General features: G+C 48.4%; 1 protein-coding gene and 1 long non-coding RNA gene across 2 annotated transcripts in view; one reads left to right on the plus strand and one right to left on the minus strand.

Annotated features, from left to right (window-relative positions):
* The window catches only part of LOC144120940 (uncharacterized), a 173,891-nt gene that overhangs the window by 115,056 nt on the left and 33,655 nt on the right, over positions 1-25,180 (plus strand). The window lies entirely within an intron of this gene.
* Positions 1-25,180, minus strand: part of LOC144120937 (calpain-9-like) — a 52,951-nt gene that overhangs the window by 8,979 nt on the left and 18,792 nt on the right. Inside the window, exons 9-10 of the mRNA XM_077653759.1 lie at positions 18,188-18,366; positions 3,708-3,877 (exon numbers count right to left, since the gene is read on the minus strand). Coding sequence (XP_077509885.1) covers positions 3,708-3,877; positions 18,188-18,366 — 349 coding nt within the window. The remainder of the gene's footprint in view (positions 1-3,707; positions 3,878-18,187; positions 18,367-25,180) is intronic.

The following is a 25,180-nucleotide window of genomic DNA, read 5'->3' on the forward strand; positions in this document are numbered from 1 at the left end:
CTTCACAAAACCTTAACTACGCCCACTGCAGCACAAAGGCCTCTCCCATATCTCTCCAACTAACCCAGTCATGTGCCGACTGCGTACAACCTATTCCAGCAAACTTCTTGATCTCAACCACCCACCTAACTTTCTCGGAGCTAAGGAAGATGTTACTCAATAATGCTGCAGCAAAAGCATGAATACTGGGGCACGGTGTAGACTTCACAAAACCCTGACTACGCCCACTGCAGCACAAAGGCCTCTCCCATATCTGTCCAGCTAACCCAGTCATGTGCCAGCTGCGTACAACCTATTCCAGCAAACTTCTTGATCTCAACTGCCCACCTAACTTTCTCCTAGCTAAGGAAGATGTTACTCAATAATGCTGCAGCAAAAGCATGAATACTGGGGCACGGTGTGGTCTTCGCAAAACCCTGACTACGCCCAATGCAGCACAAAGGCCTCTCCCATATCTCTCCAACTAACCCAGTCATGTGCCGGCTGCGTACAACCTATTCCAGCAAACTTCTTGATCTCAACTGCCCACCTAACTTTCTTGGAGCTAAGGAAGATGTTACTCAATAATGCTGCAGCAAAAGCATGAATACTGGGGCACGGTGTGGACTTCACAAAACTCTGACTACGCCCAATGCCGCACAAAGCCTCTCCCATATCTCTCCAGCTAACCCAGTCATGTGCCAGCTGCGTACAACCTTTTCCAGCAAACTTCTTGATCTCAACTGCCCACCTAACTTTCTCGGAGCTAAGGAAGATGTTACTCAATAATGCTGCAGCAAAAGCATGAATACTGGGGCACGGTGTGGACTTCACAAAACCTTGACTACGCCCACTGCAGCACAAAGGCCTCTCCCATATCTCTCCAACTAACCCAGTCATGTGCCGACTGCGTACAACCTATTCCAGCAAACTTCTTGATCTCAACCACCCACCTAACTTTCTCGGAGCTAAGGAAGATGTTACTCAATAATGCTGCAGCAAAAGCATGAATACTGGGGCACGGTGTAGACTTCACAAAACCCTGACTACGCCCACTGCAGCACAAAGGCCTCTCCCATATCTGTCCAGCTAACCCAGTCATGTGCCAGCTGCGTACAACCTATTCCAGCAAACTTCTTGATCTCAACTGCCAACCTAACTTTCTCCTAGCTAAGGAAGATGTTACTCAATAATGCTGCAGCAAAAGCATGAATACTGGGGCACGGTGTGGTCTTCGCAAAACCCTGACTACGCCCAATGCAGCACAAAGGCCTCTCCCATATCTCTCCAACTAACCCAGTCATGTGCCGGCTGCGTACAACCTATTCCAGCAAACTTCTTGATCTCAACTGCCCACCTAACTTTCTTGGAGCTAAGGAAGATGTTACTCAATAATGCTGCAGCAAAAGCATGAATACTGGGGCACGGTGTGGACTTCACAAAACCTTGACTACGCCCACTGCAGCACAAAGGCCTCTCCCATATCTCTCCAACTAACGCTGTCATGTGCCAGCTGCGTACAACCTATTCCAGCAAACTTCTTGATCTCAACCACCCACCTAACTTTCTCGGAGCTAAGGAAGATGTTACTCAATAATGCTGCAGCAAAAGCATGAATACTGGGGCACGGTGTAGACTTCACAAAACCCTGACTACGCCCACTGCAGCACAAAGGCCTCTCCCATATCTGTCCAGCTAACCCAGTCATGTGCCAGCTGCGTACAACCTATTCCAGCAAACTTCTTGATCTCAACCGCCCACCTAACTTTCTCGGAGCTAAGGAAGATGTTACTCAATAATGCTGCAGCAAAAGCATGAATACTGGGGCACGGTGTAGACTTCACAAAACCCTGACTACGCCCACTGCAGCACAAAGGCCTCTCCCATATCTGTCCAGCTAACCCAGTCATGTGCCAGCTGCGTACAACCTATTCCAGCAAACTTCTTGATCTCAACCGCCCACCTAACTTTCTCGGAGCTAAGGAAGATGTTACTCAATAATGCTGCAGCAAAAGCATGAATACTGGGGCACGGTGTGGACTTCACAAAACTATGACTACGCCCAATGCCGCACAAAGCCTCTCCCATATCTCTCCAGCTAACCCAGTCATGTGCCAGCTGCGTACAACCTTTTCCAGCAAACTTCTTGATCTCAACTGCCCACCTAACTTTCTCGGAGCTAAGGAAGATGTTACTCAATAATGCTGCAGCAAAAGCATGAATACTGGGGCACGGTGTGGACTTCACAAAACCTTGACTACGCCCACTGCAGCACAAAGGCCTCTCCCATATCTCTCCAACTAACGCTGTCATGTGCCAGCTGCGTACAACCTATTCCAGCAAACTTCTTGATCTCAACCGCCCACCTAACTTTCTCGGAGCTAAGGAAGATGTTACTCAATAATGCTGCAGCAAAAGCATGAATACTGGGGCACGGTGTGGACTTCACAAAACTCTGACTACGCCCACTGCAGCCCAAAGGCCTCTCCCATATCTGTCCAGCTAACCCAGTCATGTGCCAGCTGCGTACAACCTATTCCAGCAAACTTCTTGATCTCAACCGCCCACCTAACTTTCTCGGAGCTAAGGAAGATGTTACTCAATAATGCTGCAGCAAAAGCATGAATACTGGGGCACGGTGTAGACTTCACAAAACCCTGACTACGCCCACTGCAGCACAAAGGCCTCTCCCATATCTCTCCAACTAACGCTGTCATGTGCCAGCTGCGTACAACCTATTCCAGCAAACTTCTTGATCTCAACCGCCCACCTAACTTTCTCGGAGCTAAGCAAGATGTTACTCAATAATGCTGCAGCAAAATCATGAATACTGGGGCACGGTGTGGACTTCACAAAAACTGCAGCCTGGTACAGGAAGGGAAAGCTGTGGAGGGAAAGCATATAACATGTTACAGGGAAGACTTTTATTAATTTTCAAAAATTGGAATTTTGAGGCAAAATAATGGCTTTTGAGGCAGAGTATTACCAGTGTTGGTCAACGCCAGAAAACCGGTGATTTATCTTAACTAGTTAAATAATTAACTAATTTCCAATAATTAACTTTTTAAGTATTAGAGTTATGCGGCTAGCTGCTATTACAGATCTGTAGCCAGCCGTTAGTAACCGCCATGTCAGTTTTTGGAATTTTGAAACCGCAGTTACCCTCGCCACAGAGGGCATGCCTTAGCCACGAACTTGACCAACTGGACGACCAACCGCTATCCGAAAAAAGAATTCTACAACATCGAAAGCACCTACCGTCGCAGAAGAAGGCCGTGCAAGCGCTTTTGCGCTTCTTACAATCTACCGGCCTGTGTGAAAGACTAACTGGAACGCCTTGTGTGTGTGTGTGTGTGTGTGTGTGTGTGTGTGTGTGTGTGTGTGTGTGTGTGTGTGTGTGTGTGTGTGTGTGTGTGTGTGTGTGTGTGTGTGTGTGTGTGTGTGTGTGTGTGTGTGTGTGTGTGTGTGTGTGTGTGTGTGTGTGTGTGTGTGTGTGTGTGTGTGTGTGTGTGTGTGTGTGTGTGTGTGTGTGTGTCCATGTGTGCACGTTCCTTTTTTTTTGCGTTTTCCTCTCTGTCATCTTTCTAACCCCTATCCCCCATCCCCAGTGTAGGGTAGCAAACCGGAGACTCACATCTGGTTAACCTCCCAGCGTTTCCTTTTCATTCTCTCTCTCTCTAACCAAGCATCCCATTGCAGCCACATATGCGAAAAGCAAAAAGCAGTACCTCGTAGACAAAGAAGCCGATTGCGTGCCACGTGTCTTTGGTTTTGGTTTTTGTGAAGAAACGTCGTCCTCGTTGAAGGAGCGCCACGATCATTGTGCACTCTCCGTCCTCCTCTTCGTCGTCGGGCTCCCGCAGCGTCACCAGGTACTGCGGGTTTGTGGCGAACTTTTCTGCGTTCATGAGGAAGCAATGCAGCGCCGTTACAAGAAGCAGGCAGACGCTTCCTTCCACGCATCTTCAAATCAGACGAAAGGCCAGATGAGCCTTCGGGAAAAGTGAAGGACTCATCTGCATTGACTTGTTCGTAAACGCCGCACAGAGCTGCAAACTAATGGGTTGAAAAACGCGAACGACACATGCACCACTAGGTTAGGTGTTCCCAGCTTGACCCAATTGTAGCTTCAACTTTCACGTTCGATAAAATTGATCCAAAGTGTCTTTACCGTAAAAACTGCGCCTTGGCGCGAACGTGGTCGGGTATGTGGTCGGGTATGTGCGCCAGTCCCCTCAGAGCATAGCGTGCATACGAATCAGTATGAAAGGGCGAAAAGAGTTTTTTTTTTTCTGCGATAATGTCCAGCTTCTTTTTTAAGACTTCTCGAGTCAAATCTTTGTCCCTCAGGCCGAGTCAAGTACATAGCAGATATACTGCAGACCAGCGTTGCTCGCCCTTCATCGCTGAGTTGACCACTTGAAATAAAGTAACTACTGGGCACCTGGTGTGTTCTTCAAACCAAAACCTTGGTGGCCGGTTTTTTTTTTTTTGAAGCAAAAAGCTTCAATACGCTAGTCACCACCGCGCTTCGCGCAAGCCGGCGTATGTCGGAGCACGAGTGACGTCACGCACGGCGCAGGAGGCCGCCGCCGACTCTGTCGCCTGTTGCTCCCTCGCTACCTAGTCAGCACTGCGCACGCGCTACTAGTAGCATCGAGCCACAGGTGTTCTGCCGCTGCGCAGCGGCGCGCCCTTCCTCAAAATCCAACTTTCAGTTTTCAGTTTTCTCTTTCTTCTTTCCCTCCCTCCTTTATCCCTTCCTTTACGGCGCGGTTCCTGTGTCCACCGAGATATGTGAGACGGTTACTGAGTCATTTCCTTTCCTCAAAAACCAAACAAAACAAGTGAGCCGACGACGTTCATAGAGTTCATTGGCGTTGACAACTTTGCAAAGGCCGTTCATTTTCACGAAAGGAAAGGCGCACGACCGGCTCCGTGGGTCAGTGGAGACCTCAATCTCGCTTTCATGTACGTGGCGTTGGCGTCCAACTGCAAAAGCCTGCTTTGATTGCGTTCTGCACACTGGATAGGCAGCGCGCCCTCCCTGCCACCCTGGTAGGTGGCATGCAGTTAATGATTGATCGCGAGAGATTGATCACCAAATCAACGCTACGGCCTAGCTATTGCTGCAGTGCCGCATGTCAGCCACAACGCTGTCAGCGCTAATGCATTCAGGCCACATCTCTCTCTCTCTCTCTCTCTCCCTCTCTCTCTCTCACCACCGCCACATGTATCAAAGCAAGAATGAGGCGTCCGCATATCCAGGGAGCCAGTTGTGCTCCCTTCCTTTCCTCAAAGCTATCGTCGTCTAGAACACTGTCAACGCCAACGCCAACGCCAATGAACACAGTGAACGCCGGCATCTTTCGCCTTGTATATCCTGGATTAGCTGAGCTAATCTACATTAATTTTTAACGACATCATCGCATTACATGTCCCGTGATGATTTAGTATCCTTTGGTGAAAGACAACCCGTGGCATGTACGCACTCACGCGCCCTTTCCTGGACATTACGCAACAACTGCCTCCGCGGTGGCTCAGTGGTTACTGTGCTCGCTGCTGACCCGAGAGACGCGGGTTCGATTCCGGCGGTTGTGGTCGCATTTCTATGGAGACGAACTGTCAGGCGCCCGTGTACTGGGCGATGTTAGTGCACGTTAAAAAACCCCAGGTGGTCGGAGCTGTCCGGAGCCCTCCACTCCGGCGTCCCTCAGAGCCTGAGTCGTTTTGGGACGTTAAGCACCATTCACCTCCCCACATTATGCAGCCAAGTGTCCTCTGTTGGTGACCGCTAGAGAACACCGCGTAAGTATACGCGAATAATTTGATCTTGTAATTTTTAGAAAACTGCATAGTACAGTGAGATTGTCCGGGAACATCTCGATTGCCGTGGCCAACTCTTCCTCCTGGCTGCAACATCTGACGTATACATGTCCAACATTCTAGGATAAAAGTTTTGAATATAGGAAAACTGTAAGGTACAAGTATAGAAATATGCACTAGTCCATGCTTTCAATATGTACCAGAAGCTTTCTTTTATAATTTTTCCATCGCTCGAATTGAAAAGTTGAGAGAGACTGCCATAGAAAAGAAACGATCAACATTTTTGACGATCAAAAAACGTAACATGCAAAAAAATTCATGCGTGCCGACGGGAAATCTCCGGATATATTACTTGTTATAGTCAAATATTTAAATACATATAAAAAACTTTGCTCATAAACTCTTCCCGATCAAAAATGGTTTTGTCCGGAATAGCTGGGCTTTCTGCACTCACACCAACTACTTTAAACGGCCGTAGCAAATCAGTGGGTTGAGCTGAGTATTATAAATTCCCGTAGCGATTCTGGTTTGACTGATTCTACTTATTTTATGAGTCTGAGTCCACTCAATCTGATTTTGAGCGGTGGTTCTGAATACAGGGTTTTGTACTCGTTGTGCCGAACTTATCTACTGAAGCTGGCGGTGACTGCAGAACCACGACTGCCGTCCTCTATTCAGGAGGGACAAGTTCCGGTTCAGTGATGTCTGATACCCTTGTTACACGGGCACCGCAAAGGCCTTTGAGTACGAGGTCCTTCTATTCAAAAGCACAAGGCGAGCACCTGCACGGATAAGAAGTGTCGCGCCTATGCCTCTAATGCTATTAGAAGCGAAGGCACCCGTCCGGAACCTTTGGAGCCTAAACGAACGCCCTGCGCGAACCAGCGATGGCAACGCAGAAAAGAATAAACAAAGAAGGAAAATTTGGCCCGCTAACAATGCTTGAAAACATTTGAAAAATTTTTGAATGTCTGGTTTTACTTTCTCATTCAGTATTTGTATTTTTGCTCAGATATCAGGAAAGTAAAAATGATGCAGCAGCCGGCAGCAGAACCCAGTGTCCATGGTGGCCAAGGAGATAAGCAAAGCATATGGTGCTGATGATGAGAGAAGCTGTACGCAGTTCTTCTGTGGCATTAGTGAGATGTGATATAGTAAAAATAAAATAAAATACTACATCTGACTTTTAAAACAATCACATCAGTCACTTTATGCACAGCAAAGAATGCTAAAGCGAAACAAGCGTTTCACCCTTGGGCTGTACAGTGTACCTGCGCCGCTGCTCCCATGAGGTTTCCCTCCTTCGGTGAAAAGAGGCGCCTTTGCTTGAAAGGAGCTCGACGAGTGCCGTGTGTCAAGCGTGTACGATGTGCCCAGCAGCCTTGTCAACAGGCGCGTGTGCACCAGGAACAACATGGCGCAAGGCACACTCTCTCCATATAAAAGGGATTGTGCTTGAAGACAGCTTACTCCATTTTTTTACTGCCGTATAGGCGTAATAATATTTACAGTGTAAGGTACAGTTTGAAGCGTGCGAGGAGCAGCATTGACGTTGGACCCGATGGCAGAAGCGAAGCAGATTTTATATAGACTTAGTTTTGGTTTTAATGCGATGTCATGTCAGCAAAAAGTATTCGCAAATTTTGTCCACCCGATAAGGTCGTTTTGTGGAAATAAATGTGAAAGAATTTGATTCTGCTAGGTACTGTGTGAGTAGATCTTGAAATTGGAAAGGTTTGGTTGATGAAATGCAAATAGTCAATTAATTAAATCGAATTAATGAAAATAAATGCCGTGTTTGAAGCAGGTTTGTGTGACTGATTCGATGAGAACAATGTAAATGCGTGAGGAGGCTTACTTGGTGTATAAAATAAAACTAAAGACAGAAGAAAATAAAAATCACATTTTAAAAGAAAACAAAAAGGAAAGAAAGAATAAAAAGAAAATGAAAACAAATCATATATACACCCAAAAATTCGAATATCAAAAATAAAAAAATGCAAAATGGAAGGAGAAAGAATGAGGAAAGGGAAAGGCTTTCGCATTTCCGCTCTTGAGCAGACGAAAGTGCAGTGCTCTAATTTTTTGTGTATATTAAAGTCACACTGCGACTCAGGCTACGAGGGACGCGGCAATGGAGGGCGCCGGATAATTTTGACCTTCTGGGTTTGTTGGGACGCCATCTGGGCATCGTGTGCTGCGGACGTGCTCCGCATGGGCTCCCGCTCTTTGGCCAATTTCTGGCGTTTTAACGAAGCCAGTGGTCCGGGTCCACGTTTCCAGAGGTCAGGGAAGGTGTCCGTCACCCCTTGTCATTGGTTTTTGGAAGACTTTCGGCATTTTCCGCCCTTTTTAGGGCGTTTTCCTGCCGAGCCCGGCGAGCCTGCGGTTGGGCCTAACGCCTCGCAGCGCAAGGCTTACACCACGTGGTCGGCTCCGACTCTACCCAAGATGGAGTACGCTGTGCAAGGGGAGGAGATATCCCCGGACAAATTCAACGCCCAGCATTGGGAGACCGTTTGCGGTTTCACGACTGACCTCGAGCCAGGAAGGAGCTCGAAAGTACGCCGAACGCTAGTACCGCTACGTCCACGGTAAAGCAATCTGACGACGCTGCCTCCAAGTCAGCCGTCAAGAAGTCGCAGCTGCAACGCCGACCGCCCAGAAAACAGCAGCCGAGACCACCTCGATCCTCGTAACCTTCACGGGAACCAAGGTATCCCGGTCTCTGTGCTTGCGAGGAGGCATGTACATCTGCTACCCATTCTACAGCAAAGTTGAGTCGTGTTTCAACTGTCGTAACACCGGTCATCGCACCGACGTCTGCCCGAAAGCAAAGACGAATCTCTGTCACCGATGCGGGGTGAAGCACCATCCGAAAAAAGACCCGGACTGCACGCCGAACTGCATCATCTGCAGCGGCTCCCACCTGACGGGGAACAAGAAATGCAAGTACCGCTTCATACATCTTAAGCCCAGCAAGGGAAAGAGTCAAGACCAAGATGAGCTGTTCCGTGAGGACGGCCAAGGATCCTCGTCGGCTGGACACTGCTCCCGGAGAAGATCAAGATCCAACTCCAGCCACCGGAGCCGGACTCCGGACAGTGGCTACCGGAGGAGCCGGAGCCGATCCACGTCCTTCCCACCACTTCAGGAAGGAAGAGGGGGACAGAGAGGACCAGCTGCCGGCAGGTGGAGAGACAAAAAGGTGAGTTGGGCACACGTTGCCTCCCAATCTAAACAGAGTACATCTCTGGATTCGGAGCTACAGGTCTTAAGAGATGAGAATAGGCAGCTTAAGGCTAGCTTAGACGCAGTATACGCCGAGCTCCGCATGATTAGGGGGAACTCCTCGAGTTCTCCCCCGGATGCGTGCTGCTCCAGTGCAGTTTCGATATCAACAGACGCACCCTCTTCAGCCTCGGAAGTGTCGTCTTCCCCTGCATCATTTCCCCAACGCAGCCCTCCTGCGAAAAAGAGGGCACTCTCAGCAGTTAAGGAAATGGAAACCGACTCCCTTGAGGAGGGACTAGCTCCCCTCTTCCAAGCCTTCGCTAACAAGTTCGAGGAACGCCTCACAGTGTTCATGGGTCAAGTCAATTCTCGAATGGTGGAGCAATTTAATGCTTTCTCAACCCAGATAAATAGGCGCATGGATGCTATAGAAACGCGCATCAATAATATTGAGCCCACACAAGCCACGACTATTAACGAGGTTAAAACCCTGAAGGAAAGAGTGGATGCCCTCTCTGCTTTGGGACCATCCTCCTCCTTGCCGAATGGTAGCTCCCAGCCCCAGAGATCTGACCCCATTAACCAAGCCAGCCTCCACTATGGCGGTCAACCATAAAGTAATAAGAGTATGGCAGTGGAATTGCAGGGGGTTTCGCGCTAAGCGGGACAATCTGCAATTTTGTATCAAGAACATAGAACCAGAAGCTCCGGATGTGATAGCTCTGCAGGAGGCCCATTGCGAGGTCAAAATGTCGGGTTATAAGTCAGTTTCCCCTCCAGATATAGTTAAACCATACACGTCTGTCCTCGTTCAGAGGAATCTGACCGCAATAACACACCCGCTCGACGACATCGACTCGGACTGCCTCTTGATTGAGCTCCTCCCGCAAAAGAGAGGCCTCTGATCCTTATACATCCTTAACGTGTACAGTAATCCAAAAGCTGACCACCCCGAATCGTCGCTGCCCTAAATAAGGCGGTCATGCAGGCTGGATCCTCTCCAATCCTGGTGGTGGGGGATTTCAACGCACATAACACAGCTTGGGGATACAAGAGGAAAAATAAAAGCACGCATTTATGGAATCACATACAGGACACGGATTTCACCCTGTACACAGACCCCGCGACGCCTACACGGATAGGAAACAGTGTAGGAGCGAACGCTTGTCCGGATCTCACTCTAGGCAAGAATATCTCGAACGTAGAGTGGATCAACATTCTGGAAAATTTCGGGAGTGGCAACTACATCGTCATGTCCATCGTTATGCAGGGCTCTCTGAAGGGAAAGAACAAGAGACCGGCCCGCATCGCGGACTGGGATAGGTTCAGAACCTTAAGGGAGCACACTGCTCCCTTAAGGGAGACACTTAAGGGAACATTAAAGGAGATACTATCGGCAACCTGGAGGATGGGGCCTCGAGTCTCATACAGGATGTGGAGACTGCCGCCCACGAGATTCCCTCTCCGAAGGAGATCTCGTCGGTGGATAGTCGTCTCCTCCATTTGTGGCAAGCGTACCAGAGCCTTCAGAGGAGATGGCTCACTGAAAAGACCATCACATAAGATACGCCTAAGAATAGGTCGACTGGCTAAGGACATCGAGAGCCAAGCACAGAACTTGGCCAAGCAGCAATGGGGCCAGGTTTTCGATCAAATAAGCGGTAAACTGGGACTGAGGGACACGTTGAATTTGCTGCAATATCTTTTAGACCCAGACAACTGCAAGTCCGCCCACAGGAAGGACATAAAACAAATCCTTCACGAGAACCCCCTTCCGGATGACGATCTTCTGGAGGAGCTGAGAAACAGATACTTAGACATGCCACCCCCCCCCCCCCGAGCTATGAGGGTATCGCCAATTCTGGACTGGACGAGGAAATTCCGGAATCAGAAGTGCGATCAACCCATCACAGACTCCGTACTTCTTCCGCTTCTGGCAAGGATGAAGTCACAAATCGCACCCTGCGCAACCTCGACGGGAAGTCAGTGAGGGCGCTCACCGACTTCATGAACAAGTGCTGGCGGGAAGGGAAACTTCCTCAACCATGGAAGCACGCAAAGGTTGTCTTCATTCCGAAACCCGGAAAGAAGCTAGTATTCCAGAATCTTGGACCCATCTCGCTTACATCTTGCATGGGTAAGCTGATGGAGCATGTGGTCCTCAACCGCCTCCAGAGCCACATGGACGCGAACAGTTTCTTCCCAGACACCATGTCAGGCTTTAGACCTCATCTCTCAACCCAGGACACTATGCTTCGCATTTCGAAAGAAGTGCTTAGCCCAATCCATAAGAGAACTAGGGCCATCCTAGCTCATGATCTCACCAAGGCATTCGACAATGTCGACCACGAGGCAATACTAATCTCTCTCTCCGGACTCAATGTAGATGAACGAGTCCATAGCTATATCAAAGCCTTCCTGTCTGACAGGATGGCGGAGATACAGATAGGGCCTCTGCAGTCTGACACCTTCCCCCTAGGTAGTAGAGGAACCCCGCAAGGGCCGGTACTCTCGCCTTTCCTCTTCAACATCACCCTAATCCCAATGGCTAGAGCACTCTCGGCCATCCCCAACCTCTTACACTCTATGCCGACGATGTCACTCTATGGGTCACGACGGGTAGGGATGGAGAAATGGAGGAGACGTTGCAGGCGGCGGCTGACACCGTCGTCCGCTATGCCGGCAGCGTTGGTCTTTCATGTTCCCCTCAGAAATCGGAGCTTTGGTGATCAGGGGTAGACCTTTGCCCAAAAGCACTCCCCCACCCTTTTAAGTGCATGTAAACAGGGTCCCGGTTCCCGAGGTAGCTACCTTCCGTTTTCTAGGCATGCACATTCAAAACAGCGGTAGGAATACCGTCACGCTAAACAAACTCATTGGCTGTGTCAACCAGAAAAACAGATTAATCAGGCGTACTGTGAACAAGCACAAGGGTATGAAAGAGGCGGACCTCAGGAGGTTGGTTCAAGCCTTCGTCCTGAGTCGTATGTTTTACTCTATACCTTACTTACGCCTCCATCAATCAGAAAATGAGAAAGTAGAGTGCCTCATCAGACAAAGTAACAAATCTGCCCTTCATCTCCCCAAGTGTACACCCACTGAGAGACTTCTGCAGCTAGGGATACACAATACGACGACGGAAATGGTGGAAGCCCATCGTGTGGCTCACTACGAGCGTCTAGCAAAACCCCAGCGGGAAGAAGTATACTGCGAGAATTGCAGATTGAATACGAATCCACACACAGTCCCGTAGGCCAGCTCCCCACTGATATACAGAAACAGTTCTATATTAATCCAATCCCCACAAACATGCACCCTGAACACCACGCCGCAAGGCGGAAAGCGCGGGCAGGAGCACTACACAAGAACTATTCTCAGCTCCAGGAGACAGTCTACGTCGATGTCACGGAGAATCTTGACCAGGAAGCGGCTTTCGCGATAGGGATAGTCGGCAACTCGGGCAACCCCCTTGCAGCGGCCACTGTTAAGGTGAACCACGCGGAGGAGGCCGAGGAGGCGGCTATCGCTCTGGCCATCGCCTCAACGGAAGCTGAATATATTCTCGGTGATTCCAAGACAGCCGTGCGAAATTTTGCGAAAGGCAGAGTCCACGCTGCCACCATGTCTATTATTGAGAGACAGTCAATTCTAGCACCTAGCGGCCAGATTCAAATTATCTGGGTGCCTGCGCACTCGTCCCACCCGGGGAACGAAGCAGCCCACGACTTTGCCCGAGGATTCGTCAACCGGGCTGAGGCCTGTCCAAACCTGACGTCGGCCAGGGAGCGCATGGTCACGTGTCACGACATAACTATGCACTATCGTAATAATATACTTAAATACCCCCCCCCCCTCCATAAGCCTTTGACCAAACCTCAGCAGGTGGCTTGGAGACAATTCCAGACAAACACTTTACCCAACCCTTATAAAAACTCCACTATGTATCCGGGAGTATTCCCGCCCCAGTGTAAGCTATGTGGTCAATATTAGCTCATATAATGCGTGAATGTCCACGGAATACACCGCCGATGGACCTGCAGCTCTCGAAAAGCGAAGAGTGGGAGGTTGCGGTGCTCAGCTCTACCCGAGGACCCAATTCCGGGCCGTGAGCCGAGTTTTGGTAGTCGCCGAGCGCCAAGGGCTCCTGGCCGCATCACGCGACCAGCAGTAAAGCAGGGAAAGAAGAAAAGCGCAATAGAGACCCCACTCGATCTACAAAAGAGCACCTTTGAATGAATTTTGATGAAAATAAAGTTTTTACCACCGCCACCAGCACCACCTCTGGGGTTGTTCACATGCTCTGACGTCGCACAGTGCAAGGGCCCTATCTTTTCGTCTGCATCGAAATGCGACTGAAGCGGCCGGGATAAAACCTGCACCTGTCGTGTCAGCAGCCGAGCACTATAACTTACATATAGACGTGTCGCTCACCGTAAGTAATATCCAGTTTGTTACCCTCGGAGCTGTGCCCTAACAAACTACTTCAAAATGCATGCGCTTTCGAGAAGCTTGCCGGCAAAGCAGCCTCTCCAGTGCATCTAACTCGTCAAAATAGCCATAATTTTTTGGGTCAAAGCGCCGAGGGTAACCGAGTTTTCGGAATTATAAAAGCTGATATGGATACGACTTACGGTGGGCTACATGCCTCTCAGAAATTAAGATGCCTAACCGTACATTGGCAGCGGCAGTGGTCACGGCGACATCGATTTAATATATTCTTCCTGTCTTCCTGTACCATCGCAGAATTCCGCCGAGATTTCCGCCGACGCTCCCGCCGAGATTGCCGACGCAAGCTGCATCACCGTCAGCGACGAAGAAAAAAAAAACCCCGTTTGGCGGCGCTACCACCACCAGACCGTGGATAAAAAGCGGCGCTGTGGCATCTCGGGGGCACAATGGCAGCGGCAGTGGTCACGGCGACATCGATTTAATATATTCTTCCTGTCTTCCTGTACCATCGCAGGTTGGTGCGCCCCTTTTAGTTTTCCTTGCATGCCTATTGTTAGTCAGCTGTCTGACCGCTGCTGCTGCCGCCAAGTGTGTTACAATGGCTGGTGATGATAAAGAATGCCCGGTGTGTCAGTCAGGGGTAGATGATCAAAATGGCGTGTCTTGCAGCGTATGCCACACTGTGTTTCATGTAGGCAAATGTGCAGGTGTGTCTGAAGCGACACTGAAATCTAAAAAAGATTATCGGAAAACCTGGAGGTGTCCTAAATGCAGAGGACTAAAATCCAGCACGCATGCGCCTGTGAAAGCTGCAGAAGAGCCAAACATACAGAACATGTGGCATATGCTGCAAGCCATTGACAAAAAACTTGAAGTGTTATTGCCGCTGAAACGTACCGTTGACGATATAGAAACAGCTGTGCAATTTATGTCTGATCAACTGACTGGTTTAGTTAACCGTGTACAAAAAAACGAGCAAGATATCACGGAAATCAGAGAGTTGAGAAACTAGAAGGAATAGAACCTACTGAATCCCTGGTAACTCAGCTTGACGAGTTGGAATGGCGGAATAGGCGAGCAAACCTACAGTTTCATGGAATACCTCAATCTGAGAAAGAAGACTTAATGAAAAAAATTAATGCCATCGCTGCTATGATTGAGCTCCCAGAACTAACCTGTGATGATGTGGACACTGTACATCGGCTGCCCTCGAAATCAGATAAGATTCCAACTATTATTTGCCGGTTCACAAGACAAAAAACCCGGGACCTGTGGTGGGCAAACAGGAATAAGATAGCAAATCAAGGTAGCAAAGTGCATGTGCTTGAGAACCTGACCAAAAGGAGCCGCGAACTGCTGAAAAAAACGAAGGAATGGGCAAAACAACAGGACTTGAAATATGTCTGGCACACAAATGGAAAAATACTGGTAAGGAAATCTGATGGCGCATCAGCGATAGTCATTTCAAAGGAAAGTACACTTGACACACTGCTTTAGGGGCTAGGCCCTTGCTCAGAAATGCACTTTTCGCACCCCTGATGGACCTGCCGCCCCCCCCTTTTAAACAAAAGTCTCAGTTCTTCCTGCCATCTGCTGTAAACACTGCGTCTGCTTAGAAAAAGAGCCGCATGTCTTTTTTTCACGTCAACGCACAGTCCCTGCGCAACAAAGGTGACGAGTTCGAATCTTTCCTTTCTGCACTTAACTTCCACTTCAACATAATAATGGTTACTGAAACTTGGTACCAAGATAGCGGTGAAGCCTTGCATTTGCCGAACTACACTACATATGTGCAAAATCGTATTGATAAACGAGGTGGGGGCGTGATGATAGCGATAGAAAACAAATTTAAATGCCGCCTTCTTGTCGATTTCACGTTAACTCATGATGACTATGAGATACTCTCCTTACAAAGTGGTAGAAACGTCTTTTCTGTATTTTACCGACCTCCAAAAAGCAACTTCTCGAATTTTGCCTGCTTCCTTGATGAATACCTCCAATGGGTCACAGAGAACAACTTTAACCTTGTTTTAGGGGGTGACATTAACATAGATTTTCTATCACAATCAGTTAATAAGTTAGAGGTTGAGTCGATATTGGAATGCAATGGCTTCATTAACGTTATAAATGTCCCCACGCGATTACAAGCAGCGACAGCAATCGACGTCTTTTTTACTAACTCCCCACCGAATCGCCTGAACTCTGGAGTAATTAATGGCCACATAAGTGACCATCTTCCAATATACCTGGTCGTCGAGAGCCCCCCTCTACTAAAAATCGTATGTCTCCAAGTATTACACACCGACGCATTAATCATGACACACTAAATCACTTTAGGGCAGCCCTATCAAATTTTGACTGGAGTGTTGTGCAAAACAAGGACCCAGAAGATGCTTACAATGTCTTTATTACCATATTTAAATCCATATATGAACAAAACTTTCCTCTCGTAACCTCAAAGAAACTCCGCAAAGCTCGCAAACCATGGATAACCGCCGAATGCCTCAAAATGATAAAAACAAAAACAGACCTTTACAACCGTTTTATCCAAACCAGGTCACTAGATGACCTTCAACAATTTAAAACATACCGGAACAAAGTTACGTATTTTCTTCGACAGGCGAAAAAAGAGTACATGGAAAATCTGTTCAACCAAGACTTATAAAAAGGAGCGATCTTGTGTGGAAAAACGTCAACAAAATTTTAAATCGAGGTACAACTGTTCCTAGTACACTTGAAATTTTAGTCAACAACGAAACAGTGAGTGGGAAACGACTAGCAGATGATTTCAATAACTATTTTGTGTCTCAGGCAGACGTGAGCTACAATTTTATGAACATGAAGTGTCTTGACTCGCGGGTTGTTTGCAGTGCTTTCTTGTCTCCAACTGATGCGAACGAAATCAAAAATTGTCTTCTAGCTTTGCGTACCAGCAAGTCGTGTGATATTGATGACCTGAAAATTTCACCAGTAAAATATGTCGCTGATGTAATTAGTCCTGTGTTAGAATGTATTTTCAATAACTGTATTAAACACGCAGTGTTCCCTAAGAAAATGCAGTTTGCCAAGGTCACAGTTATTCACAAAGGTGGAGACAAAAACAGTCTGTCAAATTATCGTCCAATATCTATTCTACCTGTTTTTTCAAAGTGCTTTGAAAAGATCTTGTTCAACCAGATATCTAGTTTTTATGACAAAAATAACATAATAACGCCCAGTCAGCATGGGTTTAGGAAGAACCTTTCAACGGAAACCGCGCTGCTGACACAAAAAGAGCTAATTTTAGAATCCTTCGAGCAGAAACTTCTCACTCTTGGCATATTCATCGATTTTTCAAAAGCGTTTGACCGCATTAACCACAAAATAATGTTAACAAAGCTCGAGCATTACGGTTTCCGCGGACAGTTTCTTGACATATTTCAGTCTTACTTAAGTGCTCGATCGCAACAAGTAAAAATAAACAATAATTTATCTGATATTAGACACATCGTTTCTGGTGTCCCGCAAGGTAGCATCTTGGGACCATTGCTGTTTCTTCTTTATGTTAATGACATCGTCTGTATTAGTAATCTTCCAACCTTTGTGATTAACGCTGATGACACCACTTTATTCTTTAGAGCTGCACAGCTGCCGGATCTTGAGAAACAAGCCACAAAATGTTTACAGTCACTCCAAGAATGGTCTCAAAATAATTTATTAAACATAAACACTGCAAAAACGAAGGCCGTGCTTTTCCGGCCTCGTAACAAGTTGACAAATATGCCACCACTCTGTTTGAGGATCGGTAAGTCGCTCATCGAAACGCTCCCTGCGGTCAAAAGTTTAGGTGTTATTTTTAATGAGCATTTGAGTTGGAATGATCACGTTGACATGGTGATGAACAAGCTGTCAAAGGTTATCGGTATTTTGTGTCGACTGAGATATTTCATGCCGAAGAGTATCAAGAAAATGTTGTATAGTGCACTTTTTTCCTCTGTTATAAAATATTGTTTTTTGGTGTGGGGTACCACGTCTTTTACAAATATTAACCGCTTGTATCTTCTTCAAAAGAAAGCTGTTCGAAATATTATGAATGCTCCTCGACTAGAACACACCGAACCGTTTTTCAATGAACTTCGAGTCGTCCGTTTGCCACATCTGTACGATGTTTTACTTCTACAACGGTATAAAACCGGTATTAATCACAATATTTGCAATATGCTTAATCTGTCAAAATTTCAATGCAGTGAGCCAAAGTACACTACACGTGCGACACCCAAATGGTATGTGCCTAGGATGCGAACAAATTATGGTTATCAAATGTTGAGCTACACTCTCCCACATCAACTAAATAAGGAGTCCGAATTCATGTACAGCTAATGCCAAATATGTTACTTTTGTTCATTTCTTTTTTTTTATCCCTCGAAGTGCTAACATGTTGTGTACCACTGCAATGCCCTTGTGGGGTGCGTCGGCCTCGTCAAGCCTTCCCAATGGCTTTTTGTCGGCGCACCCAACATCGTCATGATGTTAAATAAACATGATTGATTGATTGATTGATTAATAGTTAAAAAGATAATTATCTAAACAGCCTGCTGGTTAGCATGTCTTAGCCGTATTCTGATGTACTACACCACGAGCAATGCTATGCCGAAAAAAGCGCTCTTATAATGTAAAGTCTCAGTTGAAACAAGCTGTATACAGGCTCGCGCATACGTACCCTTATCCTTTGTCCATCCAGCAGCGTTGAAACCGGGCACCCAGCATCCTTCGAGCTTCACCACTTCCCAGTGCTTTTTCACTTCACCGTCATCTTCTGCTTCCTCCGCGATGGATCCAGGGTCCAGGTGGCAGAACTCAACTAGATCGAAGTGCTCCAGAAAGCATGACTCAGATATCCTGCAAAAAAACTCAGTCGTTGGTGCGTCAGAGCGAGCGTAGCACATTCTGCCGCTCACTCTGACTTTCCTCTATTGATTTAAAAAATACTTTTAAAAGAAAATTAAATTACATTCGTAATTAGTTCTCTAAAATCTGTGCGGAAGTAATTCAATTACATAACGAATTACCGCTCACAAAATGTGTCCTTGTTAAGGTGCCTTCACATCGCTCTTGTGAAAATCTCGCCTGCCAGTTAAATACGTTCCGTATAGCAAACGAACTGGATTCACGCCATCCGAGGAGGCTTCGGACGCCCAGTCGCTGCCTGGTTGCGTGGCATACAGCAAATGTCACGCAGTTATTCCCGGACCTGAACTGCGCACCAAGCCTAGGACTAGCGCCTCCGGTGACGTGCTGGCGGGGGTAGCTCCGCCTGCGCCGCTTGCCTCGGCGGCATTCCCGCCAGTACAACTGCCCTCTGACCATGGGCCAGACCTCCAAAATCGTGCCTTTGTATCACCGGATACGGTGCCTGCCCTGCCTTCTCCAGATGTGCAACAACTCGTGAGTGATTTACGCTCTGGACGGAACACAGATACGCAGTATCTGTATGGACCTCCTTCACCCCGCGACTTCACGAAGATGCGGCGGCGCTGATGTTAGCAGCGACTTTCGCATGGTAGGCAAAACAGGTTCCGCTTGCCCGTGCCTACCGCAGCTGCCGCAGTTACCGGCGGCTGCTTCAAGCCTGTGCACTGCAGAAGCAGCATATATTGACCAGCTGCGTCGCTGCTGGATCCGCGTAGTAGCATAAAAAATATTAAATTAGCCTCGATAGGTTTCTCGCGCATAAATGCCGCATTCGGAGACTGGCTAACAGGCATTGGGCCACGGTAGTAAAGCGCGAAGTCTGGGAGTCGATGGACACTGCCACTCAATGCACTTAATAGCATGCAAGTTACTGCGTTCATTCACCTGAACTTCAGGATAGTAGGCTGATAATTGCTCAAGGAAAAAAAAAGACATGTAGCTGCACGGGGCGCCGACTGGTTCACTCGCCCCCAAGGAATGCGTTTTTTTGTTAATAGCACACCATGTTTAAATGGCGCGTTTTGTGACATTTAATATTTACTTGAAACTGTTTCTTGATATGACGACGTAATTATTTCATTCGAGTAGAAAGAAGTCTGGTAAGTTGTGTCAATCTTTGGCGGTCGCGTTGGTGTGCTTAGAATAGCGTACCTTAAGTGTGCTAAACGCCATATGCTTTTTCATTGCATCATGCATGTGTCATGTTTCATGAGGTAATACATGATGGCGAAGCTTGTTTGGAAAGAAGCAGCCGCAGGCGTGCTACTAACAGACACGTGGCGAGATTGAGAGGGGACACGGCATGAAAAGTGTTTTCGTTATTCGTGCATGCGATATGTAACTAAACTTGGTGCAAAAATGAAATTCCTACGCTAGTTTCAGTCATTCCTTTTATATACAGCTATACCTGGTGCAGTTCTGGGTAATTATAATTAACACCGTCGTCAAGTCCCCCCAAGCTAGGTCTCAAATAATTGAGTAGATAGTGCGCAGTTTTTTTATGCCAGCATGTGCATAAAGCCCTGTTCTGTATGATGACGCGATTAGTTCTTTTTCTATATGATCAGTACTTATGCATGCATAGTTACATGAAAACGTTTCTTACAAAAAATAACTAACACAATACTGCATGTACGTGTGGGGAAAAAAACGAGAGATTTATTACGCTCCTCAACGTCTCAGGAATAGTTTGCGACAAATGGAATCATTTGATTTTCATGCGAATTACGAAGGTGAGTGATCCAGTCGCAGAAAATGTGAGAGGTCAGAAAACGAACCTTAAAGTTTATTCCCTCGTTTATGGCATCTTCGCCTTCGCTTTGGTAAAAGAAATGCGGCACTGAAATCAAAGAAATTACCTCACAATTTCTGACGACCACACTTCTAAAAAGCGTAATTTATAAATTTGTACTCAATATTTTGCTATAATTTTTCGTCACGAAACTAGACTTCAGGGCTAGGAAAGAAAATAATTCTAGAAATAAAAAATTCTCATCAAATCGACCAGCTTAACAAGAGGACAAGTCGGCCTGGCTGGTGCGTGGTCATGCGGCTAAAAACAGCGCTTAAGCGAGACAGGAGATCAGGGACACGACGCTGTCCCCACTTTTCGCACAGCGCGACACGTACGTATGTCAGCAGACGATGAGCGCATGTCTGCTCCGACGAAACAACGCCAGCACTTCCCCTCACTACTGTCCCGAAGTAAAATCATTCCGGCTAGTGCAGAGTGTTAAAACTTGTTTTATTCAATGCCTAGCGCATAAATAAACGGCAGGAACGCTTTCTACATGTAATTACTACTAACCATATATACAATACACAGTGTCAAACTATTTCTCTTTATAGGCCGCACGTGGACAACGCGAGCTCGTGTACTTCGACAAATTACTAAGTTGGAAGCATCAACCATTGCTATGATTCGCAGAAACTGGAAACGCGCCTACAAGCCTTGAAAACCCGCGCACAACACCTATCCGCGACGCCACTCCCCGACCTTTTGCCTACCACGAGCTCGCTAGCGACTGCAGCGCCACCTCGTTTGTTTACAAACATGCAGGAGGTCCATAGGCTGTATCTGCTGCTGCTGTGTGCCAGCGGATCAAGGTTCGGCGAGAGTTCTGTCGAGAGAACTGCGGGCGACGGTGTGTGCGTCTCGCGTCGTCGCGGAGACACCGTGGCGCTGAGGGAGTTTCCTTCTCTGCGGAAGGTCTGCTTTGTCCTCACGGAGGAGGAGAGGCCGTTGCGCTAGGGCGTGCGCGCGCCCAGGGACAGCGCATCGAGGCTTTGCTCGCGTTCGAACCACGTTGGCCGAAGGGGTACCACGTTTAGCATGCTGCGAGGTCGTTCGAAACTGGGGCTTAGCCCGCGAGCAGCGCAGCGGGGTTTACGGAGCTTCTCCCAAACGAACACTTCTAAAGAAACCGGGTGCCAGGCCGCGGGCCGCTTGTACCCATTTTTACCGGTGGGTGTCCGGCGGTAGGTTTCGAACCAACCGCCTCCCGCAGCCGAGACGGGAGCTCAACCCACGAAGTATCTGTATAGGAAGTATAGGCTGCTCAGCCTGTACTTCTGGATCGACCTCTACCAGCACCACATGAGACTCCGAGCACTCCAATGGACCTGTCACCAGCCCCGCCAATCGGGCCGCCGGCCCTCCGCTCTTCTCAAAAGCGCCCTTCGGGAGAAGCAGCAACGGATTCCTCTTCGGCCAGTGGCTGCTCACAAGGCAAGCGTTCCTGCCTAACCACAGACCACCCAGTTCTGTCTGCCCACGGCTCAGTGAGTTACAAAGCGACTATCAAATCTCTGGCAACGAAAAGCCTTACAGATATACCGAACAAGATTCTGCAGGCAAATCTGAATACGTGTCTCGGAACTAAAGGTTTTCGCGGCTTTACGGCCAGAAAGAATTCCAATACCATTGCTGTGTGGCTCCCGGCCTTGGCTGCCCTGGAACGTCTGCAAACGCTACAGTGCATTACAGTTAGCAGCGAGGTCTCGGTGCCGGTACAGGTGTACCTGGTTGATGGATCCGACTTGCAACGTTGTGTTGTCTACAGCGTCGATGTTAAGAGGACCAGGCCGCCCTTCAGCGTGAGCTTTATTGTCCCAACCACCGAGTGATCCAAGCACGTTATATGGGAAAAGGGCGCTCTTGCGTCGTCACCCTGCAAGGCCCATCGACACCGCCAGCCTGCTTGTACTACTATGGTTGCAATTTACGGCCTCAGCCATACAAACCAACCGCCGTCTACTCCTACAGTTGATTCAGACCTGGCCATATGCGTTGATCCTGCTCTTTCACAACTAACGTGGAACCTGCGCCCGGAGACGCAGCGGCTTACATATGTGGCCTCTGCAAAACTGACGACCGCGACATCACATCGCACACTTGCCCCACAAAGCAGAAGGCAACAGAAAAGATTCGTCGTGGGTACTCTAAACAAATGACTGAGAATGTGAATACACCCCTTGTGCAGACCTACAACCGGTTTGCAGCTATCCGGTCGGATGATGACGAGTGGCCCGAACTTCTATTGCGGCACTCGCATGAAACTGCCACCCAGCACACTTATAGCGATAAAGTGTGTAAGGACCGCCGGCATCAGCAGGCTACAAAACAGCTTAGCATCCCGGAACCTCCCAACGATGGCATGGTAGCAGTTGATGACCAAATCGCACGCATTTTGGCAGAGGTCTCAAGGCTCCGACAACACCGTGAACTGCTTGCGCGCCGTAGACATGCAGCGGGATCTGGCACCGCCACTAGAAATGATGAATCAGCACCGAACATGTCTCGCCCACCAGCTTCGTTGATCGCTCCTCCCAGAGTACCTGCTACATTGCCAGATAACTCTACAGCGTCCCTGCTCCGCTTCATGGTAACCGAGTTATCCAACCTGACGTCTGTTCTCTTGCAACGCTTGGACTACAAACCGAAGATGGCGCGTTCCGGCTTTTCTGGTGCGTTCCAGTGGAACTGTAGATGCCTCTCCACTAAAGTGGGAGAGCTCAAAACCCGTCTTCGCTTGCACAGGTTCCAGGTGTGGGCCATGCTACTGCAGGAGACCAATGACTTGCCAGAAATTCCGGTCTTCAGTGGTTACGCGTCGCCTTCGATGAACGACCATCGTGTGTACCCTGATTTCCCTCCAGAAAAGGCGGAAGTGTACGTTGACACGCGTTTCCCTTATGTATGCCTCTCTCTGGAAACCTGGTGCACCTCGTATCAGGAGGTAGTTGCAGTTGCTGTTAAATTACCCAAGGCAACTGTTGTGGTGGTGTCTTACTACGTTAGACCGTTGTTTATTCTTCTAAATCATCCTGGTTCAGCAACGCGGGCTATTTGCCACAATCACAGTACCACATATGCTCCTGATCTGACGTGGTGGTCTGGTCCCGGCACTCCCTCGTGGCACCTTGAGCCTGACTGTTGGGGAGTGACCACCATCCTATAATCATCGGTCTCAATCCACTAACAGCCCGCCGATAACGCCGTAGGTGTTCTGTGGTCAATTGGGACACCTTTCGCACCACCGTCAAAGATCTCTCTCCGCAGTCATCTACACTACTTGTAGACTGCATAAAAACTGCGCTCAATAAGGCTACTGCTGTCACCTGGACTGACGTCAATCGCCCCGCGCCGGATGTGGGTCTCCTTAGCCTGTGGGCTGCTCGTCTACAAATGAAGATGGCTCCTTCCCGAGACCCGACTTCTGCGCAAGCACGGACAAGGCTGAATTGCCTTACTGCTAAGGCTCACAGATATGAACGCGATCTCTCGCGACGGCAGTGGCGTGCGTGGTGTGAGCAGTTCTGGACAAAGTCATCGAATGCTGCTCTCTGACGAACGTTCCGTGCAATGGAACATGAATCCTGTCGTCCTGTCGTAGCGGCCACAGCATGCCTCACGACTAACTTAGCTCCGGATGATTACGCCAGAGAGGCAGCGCGGAAGTTTTTCCCCAAGTATGATGTGTTGCTTCCAAGTGTCATAGGGGCCCCCTTGGCTGCCATTCCAGCTTATGTCGATAAGCTCCCATCTACAGCCGATGCCGATGAAATCACAAGCCCATTTTCCATGCCCAAGTTGCTTGGGCGCAACAGATGAGGCCCGTCGGAAGACTGCGCCCGGTCCGGACTCTATTCCGTACGAGGTTTACAAGAACTTGAGTTCCGCTGTACTCCCTCAACTCGTCTCCACCATTAACACGGTATGGATAGAAGGCGTCGTACCAGAAAGCTGAAAATCGGCTATTGTGATCCCCATCCCAAAGCCGGGGAAGCCGCCGACAGACCTAGGAAATTTCAGGCCCATATCGCTTACACCAACATTGTGCAAGCTTACCGAAAAAATGCTTGCCACACAACGGTCGCGGTGGCTTGAGCACCATGGTTTCTACCGCCCCGCCCAAACTGGCTTTCGTACGTCCGTATGGTACAGAAGATGGACGGGCTGTCTTGGCGTCAACAGTTCTGGCATCAACTCGCAGCCACAACGTACGTACTGTACTGGCCATGGATGTTAAAAAGGCGTACGATATCGGTTATGCTGGCATCCTGGAATCGCTCGACATGCTGCATTTCCCCGTTAGAGTGCGCAATTTTGTTAAATCCTTCCTTGAAGGCCGACTCTTTGCCATACGCCTCAGTGGTGAGGCCGTCGGATCATTTGTACCTCTTCGCAACGTTCGCCAGGGATCGGCATTATCGCCAACATTATTTAATAGTGCTTTTATCCCCCTTGCTTGGCACTTACATGTCTCTGAGATTAAGTTCTTATTGTATGCTGATGACATAACGGCGTGGAGCACTCACAACGATCTGATGACTCAAGCAGCAGCCCTACAATCAGCCATAGATATTACGTCCACTTATGCTTCTTCAATGGGTCTTCAGCTTTCAGTGAGCAAAACCACGTTCGTGTCAGTCGCCAACCAGTGGGGGCGCCGTAAACTGGCTGCAACACCAGTTCGTCTCCATCTACCCGGAACTCCAATACAAGAAAGTTCGACCGTAAAAATCTTGGACTTGAAAATACACGAGTCAGGAACAGGTACTGCTTGGCTTCCTCGGGCTTAAAAGCAAGCAATTCAGGCGTTGGGTCTGATTAGACGCATTGCTCCTAAAACAGACTGAGCCCGCTTTCACGTTGCACGACAGTTGGTGCGGACGGTTGTGCAACCGCGCCACGTTTACCAAGCCCAATTCCAGCATTGGCGGTCACTATCACCGCATT

The sequence above is a fragment of the Amblyomma americanum genome, chromosome 2 (genome assembly GCF_052857255.1).
Source record: "Amblyomma americanum isolate KBUSLIRL-KWMA chromosome 2, ASM5285725v1, whole genome shotgun sequence".
NCBI classification, from domain to species: domain Eukaryota; kingdom Metazoa; phylum Arthropoda; class Arachnida; order Ixodida; family Ixodidae; genus Amblyomma; species Amblyomma americanum.